Consider the following 12216-nt stretch of genomic DNA (forward strand, 5'->3'; position numbering starts at 1 on the left):
CAACCATGGCAAAAAAAGTTGTAAAGTCAGACATGGCTCACTTAACAGCGAAGTATGTTACAGCCCCAATTGTGGTCTTAAAACACTCCCTCTACTGTTAAAAGATTAGGAAAGCCAATTAAGAAAGAAAATTGTTTCCGTTACCCATTATTGTCCAGGAAGCTCTACTGTTTTCCATATCAAGATTCACAGTCACTGGAACATTTTGTGAAATTGGTCAGGTCAGCGCCTAAATTGGCATATGAAAACCTAGTTGGTTTGCAACCAAATCACTTTGGAAATAAAAATGGCTTTAGGAAGTTGTGAAAAAGATAAGCTGCTGCAAAAGCAAAGGTCTTAGTCCAGTGAAAATGTGACTGCATCATAAATGGCACTAATCCACAGACCAAAGTTTATAAAGCTTTATTAAATCTGTTGAACAGCTGTGCAATGAACAAACCAACAAAAATAATTAAAAAAAAAAACTACTGAGGTTTCACGACTGGATTTTCAGTTCCATGTCCTTTGAGAGAGAGAGAGACAAAAATGCCTTTTCAGCAACATTCTTCCAAAGAAGATTGTGTAGAGACAAACGAGAAAATAACTTTGGAAAGTAACAGAAAAAGTATCTGTTTGCTTTTTCCTCAGGCTACCTTACAATTTCACACCAGCAATTAGTTCTTAAGGATGAAAGTAAAGCAAAATCTTGGTGGAGAAAAGGAGAGAAGAATAAAACCATGACCCAGGTACCACTAGAAAAATGGTTTCACAGAATCCTATGAAGATATGTAGCCTAAACAGATGTTGCTTTCTTTCACCTATATATGTGAACACAGGCTCATTTGCTTGTGATAACAAATACTTTTGGCCTAAAAGAAAAAAGCAGTACATTACTCCACTGACAGCCCCACCTCGGTATAGAGAAACCAGACCTGGTATACTGATCCATCCCCGCACTCAGATTGCTTTTTCAAAACAGAAACACTGGCAGCTTAAAATTCAAAAGCAATACAATAAAAAAAGATTTCCCAAGCTTTACAGCAGTGCATGCTTTCTTTCCAATTCAGGTTCCTCCATTAAAAGTAGATGTTTGGCAGAGGTGGGATAGATAGAGAGAGAGACAACTTCAGCATTTGTGCATTAAAAATGGCATTGTGATGATTTTGGAATTTTTGAGCTATGACATAGATGAGTACTTTGGGAAACTGGCAGTATACATGTTGCAGGATGGCCTGCTGAGATAATAAGCAGCCTCCGGATCCAGGTGCTGTCTGGCTTATTAACCACTTGATAGTTCCCCTTCAGATGAACACAGTGAGAAGCACTAGCTTTCTACTGAACTCAAGGTGGAAAAACAGCTTTCCAACTGTTTCAACAAGATCAGACACTCATGTTCCAAAGGATGGATGGCTACCTTTTGATTTGACATTAGACAACACTCACTAGGTCTCTTAACCACCAAGTTGGAAATGGAAGGACCAAACTCAAACAATAATGCCGAAGGAAGGCATGGCACCCATTTAGCAGCTCTGCTTTAAACCCTCAAACAGACAGCACTACCAGCTATTACTAATAACAACTTTTGTCAAATTGTACAGGAAGATTGTGGAAGTGCGGATAATCATGAATGAAACATTTTAACCGAAACATGTACTCCAATCACATGCCTTATATTCCCTCCTTCCCATGAAACCGTCCTTTTAAAAGGAAAAAAAAAAGTGCAACCAAGTAGAAGATTTTAGGTGCCAACTACATTGGGATCATGAGCAGAGTCTGGCAGTTGGGAACCAGAGCAGTGGTATAAGAAACAATTCCCCCAGCAGCTGTAGCAGATGAGAAACAGAGCAGCCAAGAAGACCAAGGCACAGATCGTGCAAGGTTTCCGCTCCAACAAAAAACTCAGAAGGTAGAAGCCCATGAACATTGAGTGACTGAACCACAAGGCTGGGTTGAGGGGCTTGGGAATGAGGAGGACCGGCAGTAACCACTGGAGACAGTACATGATGCCTGGTGATCAGGATGTCACAGTGATGGCAGCAATCCAAGTCGCAGTATGCAATTTCTCCTCTGCACATTCAGCTCTTCACCAACCAGGTAATCAGTCTTCATAAAACTTGGGAATACTGTGCAAGTAAATCTTGACAGAAAAGGAAGAGAAGAAAAAAAGAACAGGTCAGTACCATAAACCCTTTTTTTATTGTTTTTTTTTTTTTTTTTTTTACATTTGCATTGCTTACTAATACAATCCAGCAGAAGCCCAGAACTTACTTAAAATAACTTAAATGAAAATTAGATGTTTGGCAGAGGTGGGATAGAGAGTGAGAGTGACAAGCTTCGGCATTTGTGCATTAAAAATGGTGTCGTGATGATTTTGGAATTTTTGAGCTATGGCATTGGTAAGTAGTTTGAGAAACAGGCAGTATATGTTCCAGTATGGCCTGCTGAGATAATAAGCAGCCTCTGGAGACAGTACATGATGCCTGGTAATCAGGATGTTATTGTATCCCCAAATCCCTAGTCACTATTTCTTGCAACAGAAAATTTTAGCAATTTTTTCTCTAAGGCAGTGGGTAGAATATCTTCTCTACACGTCTTCCTTATTGCAATGAAGTTACTATAACTGGGGAGGGGGGGGGGAATCAACATAATTTACAAGAAATGCTGTTCTTTCCTTTTCTCAAATACTGAGGCTGATAGAGAATGGTCCAATATAGTACAGGTGATCCTCGATGTACCACCACAAATGACCCCAACATTTCTGTTGCCAAACAAAGCAGTGGTTAATTGAGTTGTGCCCCATTTTGCAATCTTTTTTGCCATAATAACAACTTTGTTGTTGTTCATCAGGTTTGTTTTCCCATTGATTTTGCTGGTCAGAAGCCAGCTGGGAAGGTTGAAAATGGTGACCACATGACCCTGGGATCCTGCAAGTGTTGTAAATATAGTTGCCAAGCAGCCAACTTTTGATCATGGGACCATGGGGATGTTGCAACAGTTGTATGTGTGAGAACTGGTCACGTCACTTTCACTTTTTTGAACAGTCACTAAAAGAATGGTTATAAGTTGAGGACTACCTGGCTTAAATTAACCTAAATGAACTAAATAGTATTTTAAAGACACCATTTTTCATTCTCAGACCTGCATCATCAACTAATGCATCATCATCATTATCAGACCTGCATCATCAACTAAATATTGATTTAGCTATATGACAATGTCATAGGGAGGTTGAAAATCTATATGCATCATTTTTAAAATGTAAAATGCGTTAAATAAATGCTGCTCAACTTAGATGACAAGGGAACAATGAAAGTGCTGAAAACAAAAACTGGGAACCAGGGAGAAAGAGAATGGCCCTCTCACACACAGAACAATCCCACTAGCTGCTGAGCTTTGGGCAGAAATATAAGATAACTTTTAATTTCCAAATGAAATGCTAAGAAAATAAGGGGCTTAAAAACATAAAAAATATGTAAAAAAACATATATTTTAAAGAAACAATCCTATTTTGATATAAAAAGGTAATGAGCTAGTTATATTTTCATACTCTTGCTTCTTGGAACAACAGAAATGTAACTGAGGAAATATTCCTAAGAATTTATTGAATCTGGGAAACAGATTATGGTTTAGCTGAAGAAAGGAATCTCAGAGAAAAAAAAATCTTGTGTGACATCACCCTTGTACAACTTATGAACCACCAAGATAATTAGCTTTAGTACTTGATAGGAAAGCTGATCATTAAAATTAACTTTATACCTGCAGCAAGTGTATATTTTCCATTTATACGGAAACAAGAAAATGCAATGTAATGCACTGGTACATTAACTTTGCCAAGATAGTAACTTACTACTCTGGCAGTGGTAAATGCCAAGAAATGCCTATCATCATGGCATGTATCTGGGGAACTGTCTCGCCCGACTCACACCAATGGAATAGACTACTATGGACCCCATCTGCTAAGGAATTCCAGCAGGCAGTTTCAAGGAGAAGAGCCTTTTCCCTGTGGCTCCATCCCTATGGAACATTCTACCACCAGAGGTGAGAACTGCAGTTACCCTTTTGGTCTTCCAGAAGAGTATTAAAACTTGGATTTGCTGGTTGGTATGGGGCCCCAAGGAGGACGCTCAGCACTGGAGTGTCCGATGAGATACAAAGACCTCGTCCATATCCTGTCTCTTGGTTCTGGTTTCAGTGCAATTTTAAAATCATAATCTGAATAGTTTTAATGTTTTGATATTTTAATTGTTTTGTACTTATAACTTGTAAATAGTCTCGAGTCACCTTATAGGGGAGATAGGAAAAAATAAAATAAAATAAAATAAAATAAAATAAAATAAAATAATAAAATAAAATAAAATAAAATAAAATAAAATAAAATAATAAAATAAAATAAAATAAAATAAAATAAAATAAAATAAAATAAAATAAAATAATAAAATAAAATAAAATAAAATAAAATAAATAAATCCTAGCTCCCATTTCCTCAGATTCAGGTAAAAGGAAGCAATAGCACTTTTACTTATGAAGGCAGAATGTCACAATAAAACTGAATGTGGCTTCCTTGAAATAAAAGCAGAAACAAATAATTTTGAAGCATGGTACCATGCTGAACAGCATTTATTTAATCTAAGAATAAATCTTTGGGGATACATGGTAAATTGTGATCAAGAAAGAGAAATTAGATGAGATTCACTAGAAGAGAGGTAGAAAGAGTTTTCCAACTTGTAAACGTACTCAATATTCACAAGCAGGTACATATTATGAAATATATCATTAAATATCAGTATCTTGTCTTATTGTTATCTTGTATGATAGTATCTAATACATATGAGCCAGCAGTGTATAGCAGCTGCCAAAAAAGCCAACACAGTTCTAGGCTGCATAAACAGAAGGATAGAATCAAGATCATGTGAAGTGTTACTACCACTTTATAATGCCTTGGTAAGACCACACTTGGAATACTGCATTCAGTTTTGGTCGCCACGATGTAAAAAAGATGAGGAGACTCTAGAAAGAGTGCAGAGAAGAGCAACAAAGATGATTAGGGGACTGGAGGCTAAAACATATGAAGAACAGTGGCAGGAACTGGGTATGTCTAGTTTAATGAAAAGAAGGACTAGGGGTGACATGATAGGAATGTTCCAATATCTCAGGGGCTGCCACAAAGAAGTGGGAGTCAAGCTATTCTACATCATTTCAACTGACAAAAAATACATAGAGATCATCTGATCAGATTCAGATTATGTACTTTTCTCTAGGACAAAGTTTGAGAAAATCAACAACAAAAAGCTCTTTAGAGGACAAGTATACATTTAATAGCTTGCTTATTTAACAGCAAAGTCATATAGCTAATGTAACTTTGGAATCTGGGACACCTGAAATACATTTCCTCCAAAAATTAACCTTTCTATCATATCAGCCTGTCAAATGTCCCAGTTCCACTTCCATTCAGAAACTCTTTTAATTGCTGTAATTATGAACGTAAAAGAAAATTAAGAAAGAATATTATCATGCAACCTGCCTATGACTCTCTTAAATGATTGCAATGCATGGAGTGTATATGACAAGAGTAACCTGAGATTTGTAATTAGCTCATTTGTGGGTAGAGAACAAAACAAGTCTCTATCATAGTTCACCATATTGTGGTTTTGAAGATTCTCGCAACCAAACCTACCCATAGAATTGTTGCTATGGGGAAATTTGGGAGAGGGAATGTTATGAACTCTTACAGGAAAGGCAGGACATAAATCTAATAAAATAAATAACATGCACACCCAGGCTTAGCATTTTATAGGATGCTATAGTTTCTTCAAAAACCAGTAATACAAAATCCAGGTATAATAATATGTGAATCCATTAAACTGTGGACACACACACTGAGTTCTGTTGAGGAAGTGTTATATAAATCTAACCATCATGGTTTATAAATCAAGCTTTATTACTATCAAACTAGCAAATTATGGTTTATTTGTATAATCATTAAGCATGATGTAGAAGTCAAGCTGTAATATGAATTGGCTGTTTGCTCTATTGTGGAGTTTAGAATATGATGCATGAATCCAGCTACAGTATGAACGGCTTTGCTCATTACTGTAGCTGTTGGAAAGAAATTTTCATGACAAAATAGAGAGCTATACTGTGAGAGTTTTTTCACAGCTAATTTGGCAAGGCACAGTAAGTTAGATCACACAGTTAAACCAAAATAAACAAACAACATTATGATCTATCATTATACAGGAATCAGAGATCTAAATGTGTCCTTACTAATGTTAGAATCCAGCATCTGAGAGGTGGAAACAGAGGTTTATGGGAATTAGAAGCCTATCACTCATTTATAAATTTTTCCAAAGTGAGAAGCAGCTTGGATTTGATACAATTCAATTTTTACTATTTTATGTCGAATCATCAAAACACTAGGTATTTCTAGTGTATTATAAAACCTGTATGTTGAATAAAAATTGCATATTGATCATCACTTAAGTGTGAGCCATCTCAAGTGATTCATCCAGTTCAACTCCTAGTGATTTTGCAAATTTCTTGCTACTAACATGGTAGTATAGTACTTTGCCACTGTCTTCTGGGAGGTTTTTTCAAAATTTCAATCTCAGTATAGTCTAGGATTTCCTATCAAGTACTATTCATCTCTAACTCTGTTTAGATTTTTGAAATTACCCAAGATTCACTAAGTGTTATTAATTAGACATATTGTACTATTGATTATTTGATATTTCCTTGTTTCTTGCACTGAAGTTATCATGAAAGATTTAATAGGAGCATTCAAATTATCAAATTTGCATTAACTTCAAAGTACAAGAACAATGAAAACAATGATTTTGCAGTTCATGCCTGTTCACTTTCCTCTCCACATGCTTTATCATATCATCCATTACAAACTTAATTCCTATTTGTTGCCACTTGGAAACATTTACATGCCAACATCATGAGATCATCTGGGAGTGGCATGAAACAGACCATGACTAGTACTCCTTTATACTTGGCCACATCCTACAAATTTTTCATGAACACTGAGCAAGAGAGGCCTACATTTTACATTTATTTGTTCTAAATATTTGGGGACAAGAAACCACATAATGCTTTTATCCAACATTCTCCCACAATCTACCAGAAGAACATGAGCTATCAAGAAGAGCTGAAAAAGTTAAAACCAGAAGAATCTTGTTCAATAATCTGAATTCTCAGAAATGCAAGCCATATGGGTAGAAGCTATACACTTTTGTTGTATGAGAAATAACAGAAATATGGAACTGACAGAAATAAAGTACTGAATAAAATACTAAATTCATCTTAGATCTTCCAAAAGCATAAAAGGAAAAGGAGGCATTTTTCCCTTTTGGCAAAGAAACTTGTTATTCTTCAATAAAATCAAATCTTTAGATAAATGGATAAATATTATGAATCAGGATTTTCATCTTAAACCAGGTTTCAGTGCCTTTTTATTCCATCATATATCAGTAAAATTAAATTTCCATTTTTATAGGAGCTAAAAATCAAATAATGCAGCAGTATTTTAATTTTGCTGCGAATGAATGAAAATTAATTACTGTAAATCTCTTACCCTAGTGCATGCAATTTCATTGAGAGAAATCTTTTCCTTTTTTTGTAGCTTTGGTGTTCAGTGTAGCTAGATAGACTTTCTTCCCTTAAAGAAAATGAAAGAGTTTGTTGTTTGAGAGCCTTAGCAATAGATTGAAATTTATCCATGTATTAGAAAGAATACACTGCAAACTATCCTGGTCACAAAAACAATACAAGTGTATATTCACCTCTAATAATTACTTCATGATACAAGACCAAATATAACTAACAACTTCTCCCCTGTGATTTATTAGCATGTTTTTGATGCCTTCAAATCAGTGCTGTCTTCTGGAATTTATCTGGATTAGTCAGTACAATTTCTTGGCAATATTTTTTCAACAGGTTTGCTAACTGCCTTCTTTTTTCTTAGGAAGAGAGAAAGTGACTGGCCCCAACTGGCTTCATGCATAAAGTGTAATTAGAACTCAATGACTCCTGGTTTATAGCCAAATGCCTTAATCACTGCATCAAACTGGTTTTCCATTGGCAAATTATAAAGTTTTTTTTAAAATACCAAGATATTCATGTATACTGGAGCCAAAATGATATCAGAAGGAGATAAAAATTATTGTCAAATGTGGAGTAATGTATAAAGAAGTACATTCACGTAAATGTTCTTTGTACGAAACATGTTCAGAGGATTGAAAAAGAGCTAGAAGAATATATGGAATTGAAATAGGTAAATTATCAAAATTCTCTGGAACTATACAATTTGGAACAGAAAACCTCTTCTTAAATTCAAAAAGGTAAATAGTAAAATTCACATAAAAGCAGGAAAGGGCCTTCAATTATAATAAAGTATTATTTAAGATTGTCACAATCTCGGATTTGTTTATTCACTGGACTACAATTTTTAGTGCACAATCTGAACAGTTAATCTATGGAATCAAACTATTTTGGTAGTCTCATAACATTTTCCTCTTTATATAATACACTGGACGCAAATCTGATTTACAAATGTATTTCTTCCTTGCACTTCAATGTAGTTGTTTACCTACTCCATCAACTGGTTTCAAAAATTAAAGGAGATACCTCAGATATGGAAACAGAATAATTATAAATATACCAGTAGGAATAATGTGCCTCTTGATTTTTCTAAAACATTAAGTTTCCACACACAGAGAACTAGTTATCCAAAATATACATTATGCTTTCTGTCAAAAGCTGTATTAGCTGTATAATTTCCATAATTTTCCAGCAAGGAAAAAAAAAATCCTCTGTTCAAGCTTTTTAGTACTACCGGTATATTGTAACAGGAAACAGTCCATATATCTTCTAATCTGTGTGAACATGTTGGTGTATTAGTAGATCTCTTATTGAACTATTAAAACTGATTACTAAATCCGTATGCTGAAATACCTTAAGATAGAGACTCCCATTTTAGAAAAAAACATGGCATTTTACTAGTCTACCACTTGTAGAAATCAATTTACTATCATCCTACTGTCTATTCTTAATGCCCAAAGCACATGAGTATGATGGAAAAGATTAGAAGTAAGAAAAGGCCTACCATGAATAGTGATAATTACACAATTACAGGGTGGATAAAAATCAATGATTTAAAAAAAAAAATCAAAAAAATCAGATTTTTTTTATTTAAATCAGATTTATTTTTATTTTTATTGAATTTATTTTAATAAAAAACTTTTGGGGTAAAAATCTATCGTAAGATAGTTTTCTATTTAAGATACATAAATAATTTAGTTTATTCAGCATGAAATGGAGCTTAGTTATGTAGCACAAGGATGTATATTCTGCAACAGTGGGACTATCGGTGAGTCAACAGCGGGTCAAAGGAGTAGCAGAGATGACAGTTGCTCTTTAAAAATTATTATTTAAATCGAGTTGATTTAAATCAAGTCTTTTTACTAGTGATTTAAATCATGATTTAAATCCACCCTGCACAATTATAATGCCCTCTGTAAAAGGAGTTACTATTTAATAATAAGTGTGACAGGTCGAGACACCAGACCCATTTAATTCATCATTCGGTGTCAACAGCAGCCTTTCATATGTGCCTCTATGGAGCTCCCAAATAGCAACACCTCTACCAGAGTGCTCTTGTCAAACCTACCAAGTCTATCATGCTGCGATTTGTGTAACAGCCCTTCGTGGATCCATTTCCCACAACCCTTTCTATCCCTTTTGGAGCAACCAGCTAAGCTAGTTTTTCCAGTTATGCCAGACATCTTTCGAAAGATCAGGCACTGGCCAAATACATTTATAACTTGTGGCTACCCTATTTTCCTTCCCACCCACCCTTACCCCTCACCCTCTGCCTGAGCTGCTTTAGGACTAGGGCTGAACCGAAAAGCAGCCAATATTGTTGCAGGGTTTTCCATAAGCAAATTTCGGAATCTGGGCTGGCGGGGTGGGGGGTTGTGCCCAATCCGTTTTACATTTGCAGAGGCGAACTTCCCAGATCGATCCTCCCTGGGAAGGGATCTGTTGGGAAGATAGGGTGGGGTAGGGAGGAGAAGCGATCGTTCGGTCCAGCTGCCACGGACACCGCAGGGAAGATCCAGGGAAGATCTCCTCGGCCCATATGAGATTAGTAACAGTAACAAGAGTTGGAAGGGACCTTGGAGGTCATCTAGTCCAACCCCCTGCTCATGCAGGAGACCTATACCGGGGATTCGAACCACCGAACTGACCGCCTTTCTGATCGACAAGCTCAGCGTCTTAGCCACTGAGCACGGCGAGCCCCCCCCATACAGAACCCGCCCAAATGAAGGCGCCCACTCCGTTCCCCCCACGCCGCCAAAGCCCCGCTTATGGGGGTACACGACACAAGACACACCCTTCCCCGCACCCAGGGCTACGACATATGCTTTCAGGGTTGCCGTCGAGGGACAGAAGCGAATCCGCCGGGCTTATACCTTCCCGGCGAGAGTTGCCCTCAACACCTTCGGCAGCTCCCAACCGCGCCCCCGGCAGCTGTATTACCTGCCCTCCACGCCATAGCGCTCCGTCGCCCCTCGCCACGCTAATTCGCTCGCAGGTCTCTCGCTTGACGTAGGACCTTCAACTGTCGTTTGGGTCGTCTACCCCGGCGCCTTTTTTTTTCTTACAGCGCTCGCGATTCGAGCCTGGATGGATAGCCTTCGGCTTTTCGCACGAGCTTTTCATACCACTTTTTCTTTTCTGCTACAGAAATCGCCGAGCTGTTGTTCCCAAGAATCGAGGGGTGTTCCGAGCAGGCATTGTCGTAGACAACCCCACCGTCCTTGATCTGACGAGGCGAAAAGGTCCTTTCCGTTTAGGCTGGAAGCAGAAGATGCATTATAAATACTGTGCAGTCTGCAGGGAAGAGGAGGAGGAGGAGGAGGAGGGAAGCTGGATGGAAAGTACGGACTGGAATGCGACAGACAACGGACTTCGAAGGCGAAGTGATATGTGTGTGTGTGGGGGGGGGGGCTGCGCTATTGTGATGACGAAGGTGAAGCTGGTTCTCCCCGCTCTTCTTCCGTGCCTCGTTCAGTGGCGGCCACGGAAACGCTCTCCTCCGCAATACGGTAAAGGGGGGTCATTTCCCTGGAAAGGTGAGGGGCTCCATGCTGTCTGGAGCTACGGCCACAACTTGAAGTGGAAAGGGAGCAAACCCAGAATTTCAATAAGGAGAAATTTTCGGACAGTGAAAACAATCAACCCATTGAACAGAAGTTGCCTTCAGAAGCTGTGGAAGCTTTCAAGAAGAGACTGGACTGCCATCTGTCAGAAATGGTGTAGGCAGAGTCTCCTGCTTGGGCGGGGGATGGGGGGGTTGGACTAGATGACCTACAAGGTCCCTTCCAACTCTTGTTATTCAGAATCTAAGCGGTGAGGAGACCCACACTTCGTATGAGTTACTTTGCAGGCAGAAAGATAGCAGATCAGGGGAAAACTACTCTTACTTATTATGGTCTTCGGATAAATATTTTTATTTGCAGAAGCTTTGGATTTTTTTCAGAGATACTGAAAAATATCTTTGTGACATTTAATTGGGGACCTGAAATTGATGCGGGAGTCTATGAACTTTGCCCGTTGGCTGTAGTGGAGAGAAAGCAATACCAATCGCTTTGTTTAAACGGACATTTGATTGTTAATGGCTGCTTCGTACGTTTGGTTTATTGTTGGTTTTTTAAATTTTTTTTTTATTGTAATGGAGTTTGAGACCCCTTATGTTTAGTACGTGGAATGGCTTTTAATGAGACTGCTAGGCTGAAAGACTGTTTTTGTATTTACTTATCAAATAAACGTGTGCATGCTTATGAGTTTTATCTTGTCTTTACAGATACTCTCCCTCGCCACCCACAGAAATCGGAGAGTGCTTAGTAGTACTTTATTTAAGCTTGAGAATCTGGTGAAAGCATTTGAGTTAGATGGGAACTGCGAAAAAGAAAGTCACTGATACAATGATATCATTGTGGCATATTGAAATTCGGTGAATTTATGTAGCTCTAAAGATGGCCCTTGTATGATTTGCCTACCCAGCTTTGAGACTCTGCGTTGTGATTTGCAAATTGTATAGCTTGCTCATTACTTAGGTACAAATTTTTGTGCAGTTATACCTCTTTCATAAGACTTTTTTAAAAAAAATTGTACTATATTTCAAATACTAGGGAAGGAATAATATCTGGGTTTATTTCATTGCATTAAATA

The 12216-nt window shown here is 37.6% G+C and overlaps 1 protein-coding gene across 4 annotated transcripts; it reads right to left on the reverse strand.

Annotated features, from left to right (window-relative positions):
* Positions 1 to 386: 386 nt before the first annotated feature.
* On the reverse strand, positions 387 to 10590 carry BLCAP (BLCAP apoptosis inducing factor). Of its 4 annotated transcripts, none has more exons than XM_070939988.1 (3): positions 10522 to 10590; positions 7556 to 7639; positions 387 to 2116 (listed from the first exon to the last, which is right to left on the reverse strand). In XM_070939988.1, the coding sequence occupies exon 3, from the start codon at positions 1979 to 1981 to the stop codon at positions 1718 to 1720; it is 264 nt and encodes an 87-aa protein (XP_070796089.1). In that variant the 5' UTR covers positions 1982 to 2116; positions 7556 to 7639; positions 10522 to 10590; the 3' UTR covers positions 387 to 1717. The 4 variants fall into 4 exon arrangements, with proteins under 4 accessions (XP_070796089.1, XP_070796090.1, XP_070796088.1 ...); XM_070939989.1 differs by lacking the exon at positions 10522 to 10590 and adding an exon at positions 10455 to 10511; XM_070939987.1 differs by lacking the exon at positions 7556 to 7639 and having other exon boundaries at positions 10522 to 10556.
* Positions 10591 to 12216: the final 1626 nt, after the last annotated feature.

The sequence above is a fragment of the Pituophis catenifer genome, unplaced genomic scaffold, assembly GCF_029215685.1.
Source record: "Pituophis catenifer annectens isolate HBS135680 unplaced genomic scaffold, rPitCat1.0.hap2 SCAF_3, whole genome shotgun sequence".
Taxonomy (NCBI): Eukaryota; Metazoa; Chordata; class Lepidosauria; order Squamata; family Colubridae; genus Pituophis; species Pituophis catenifer.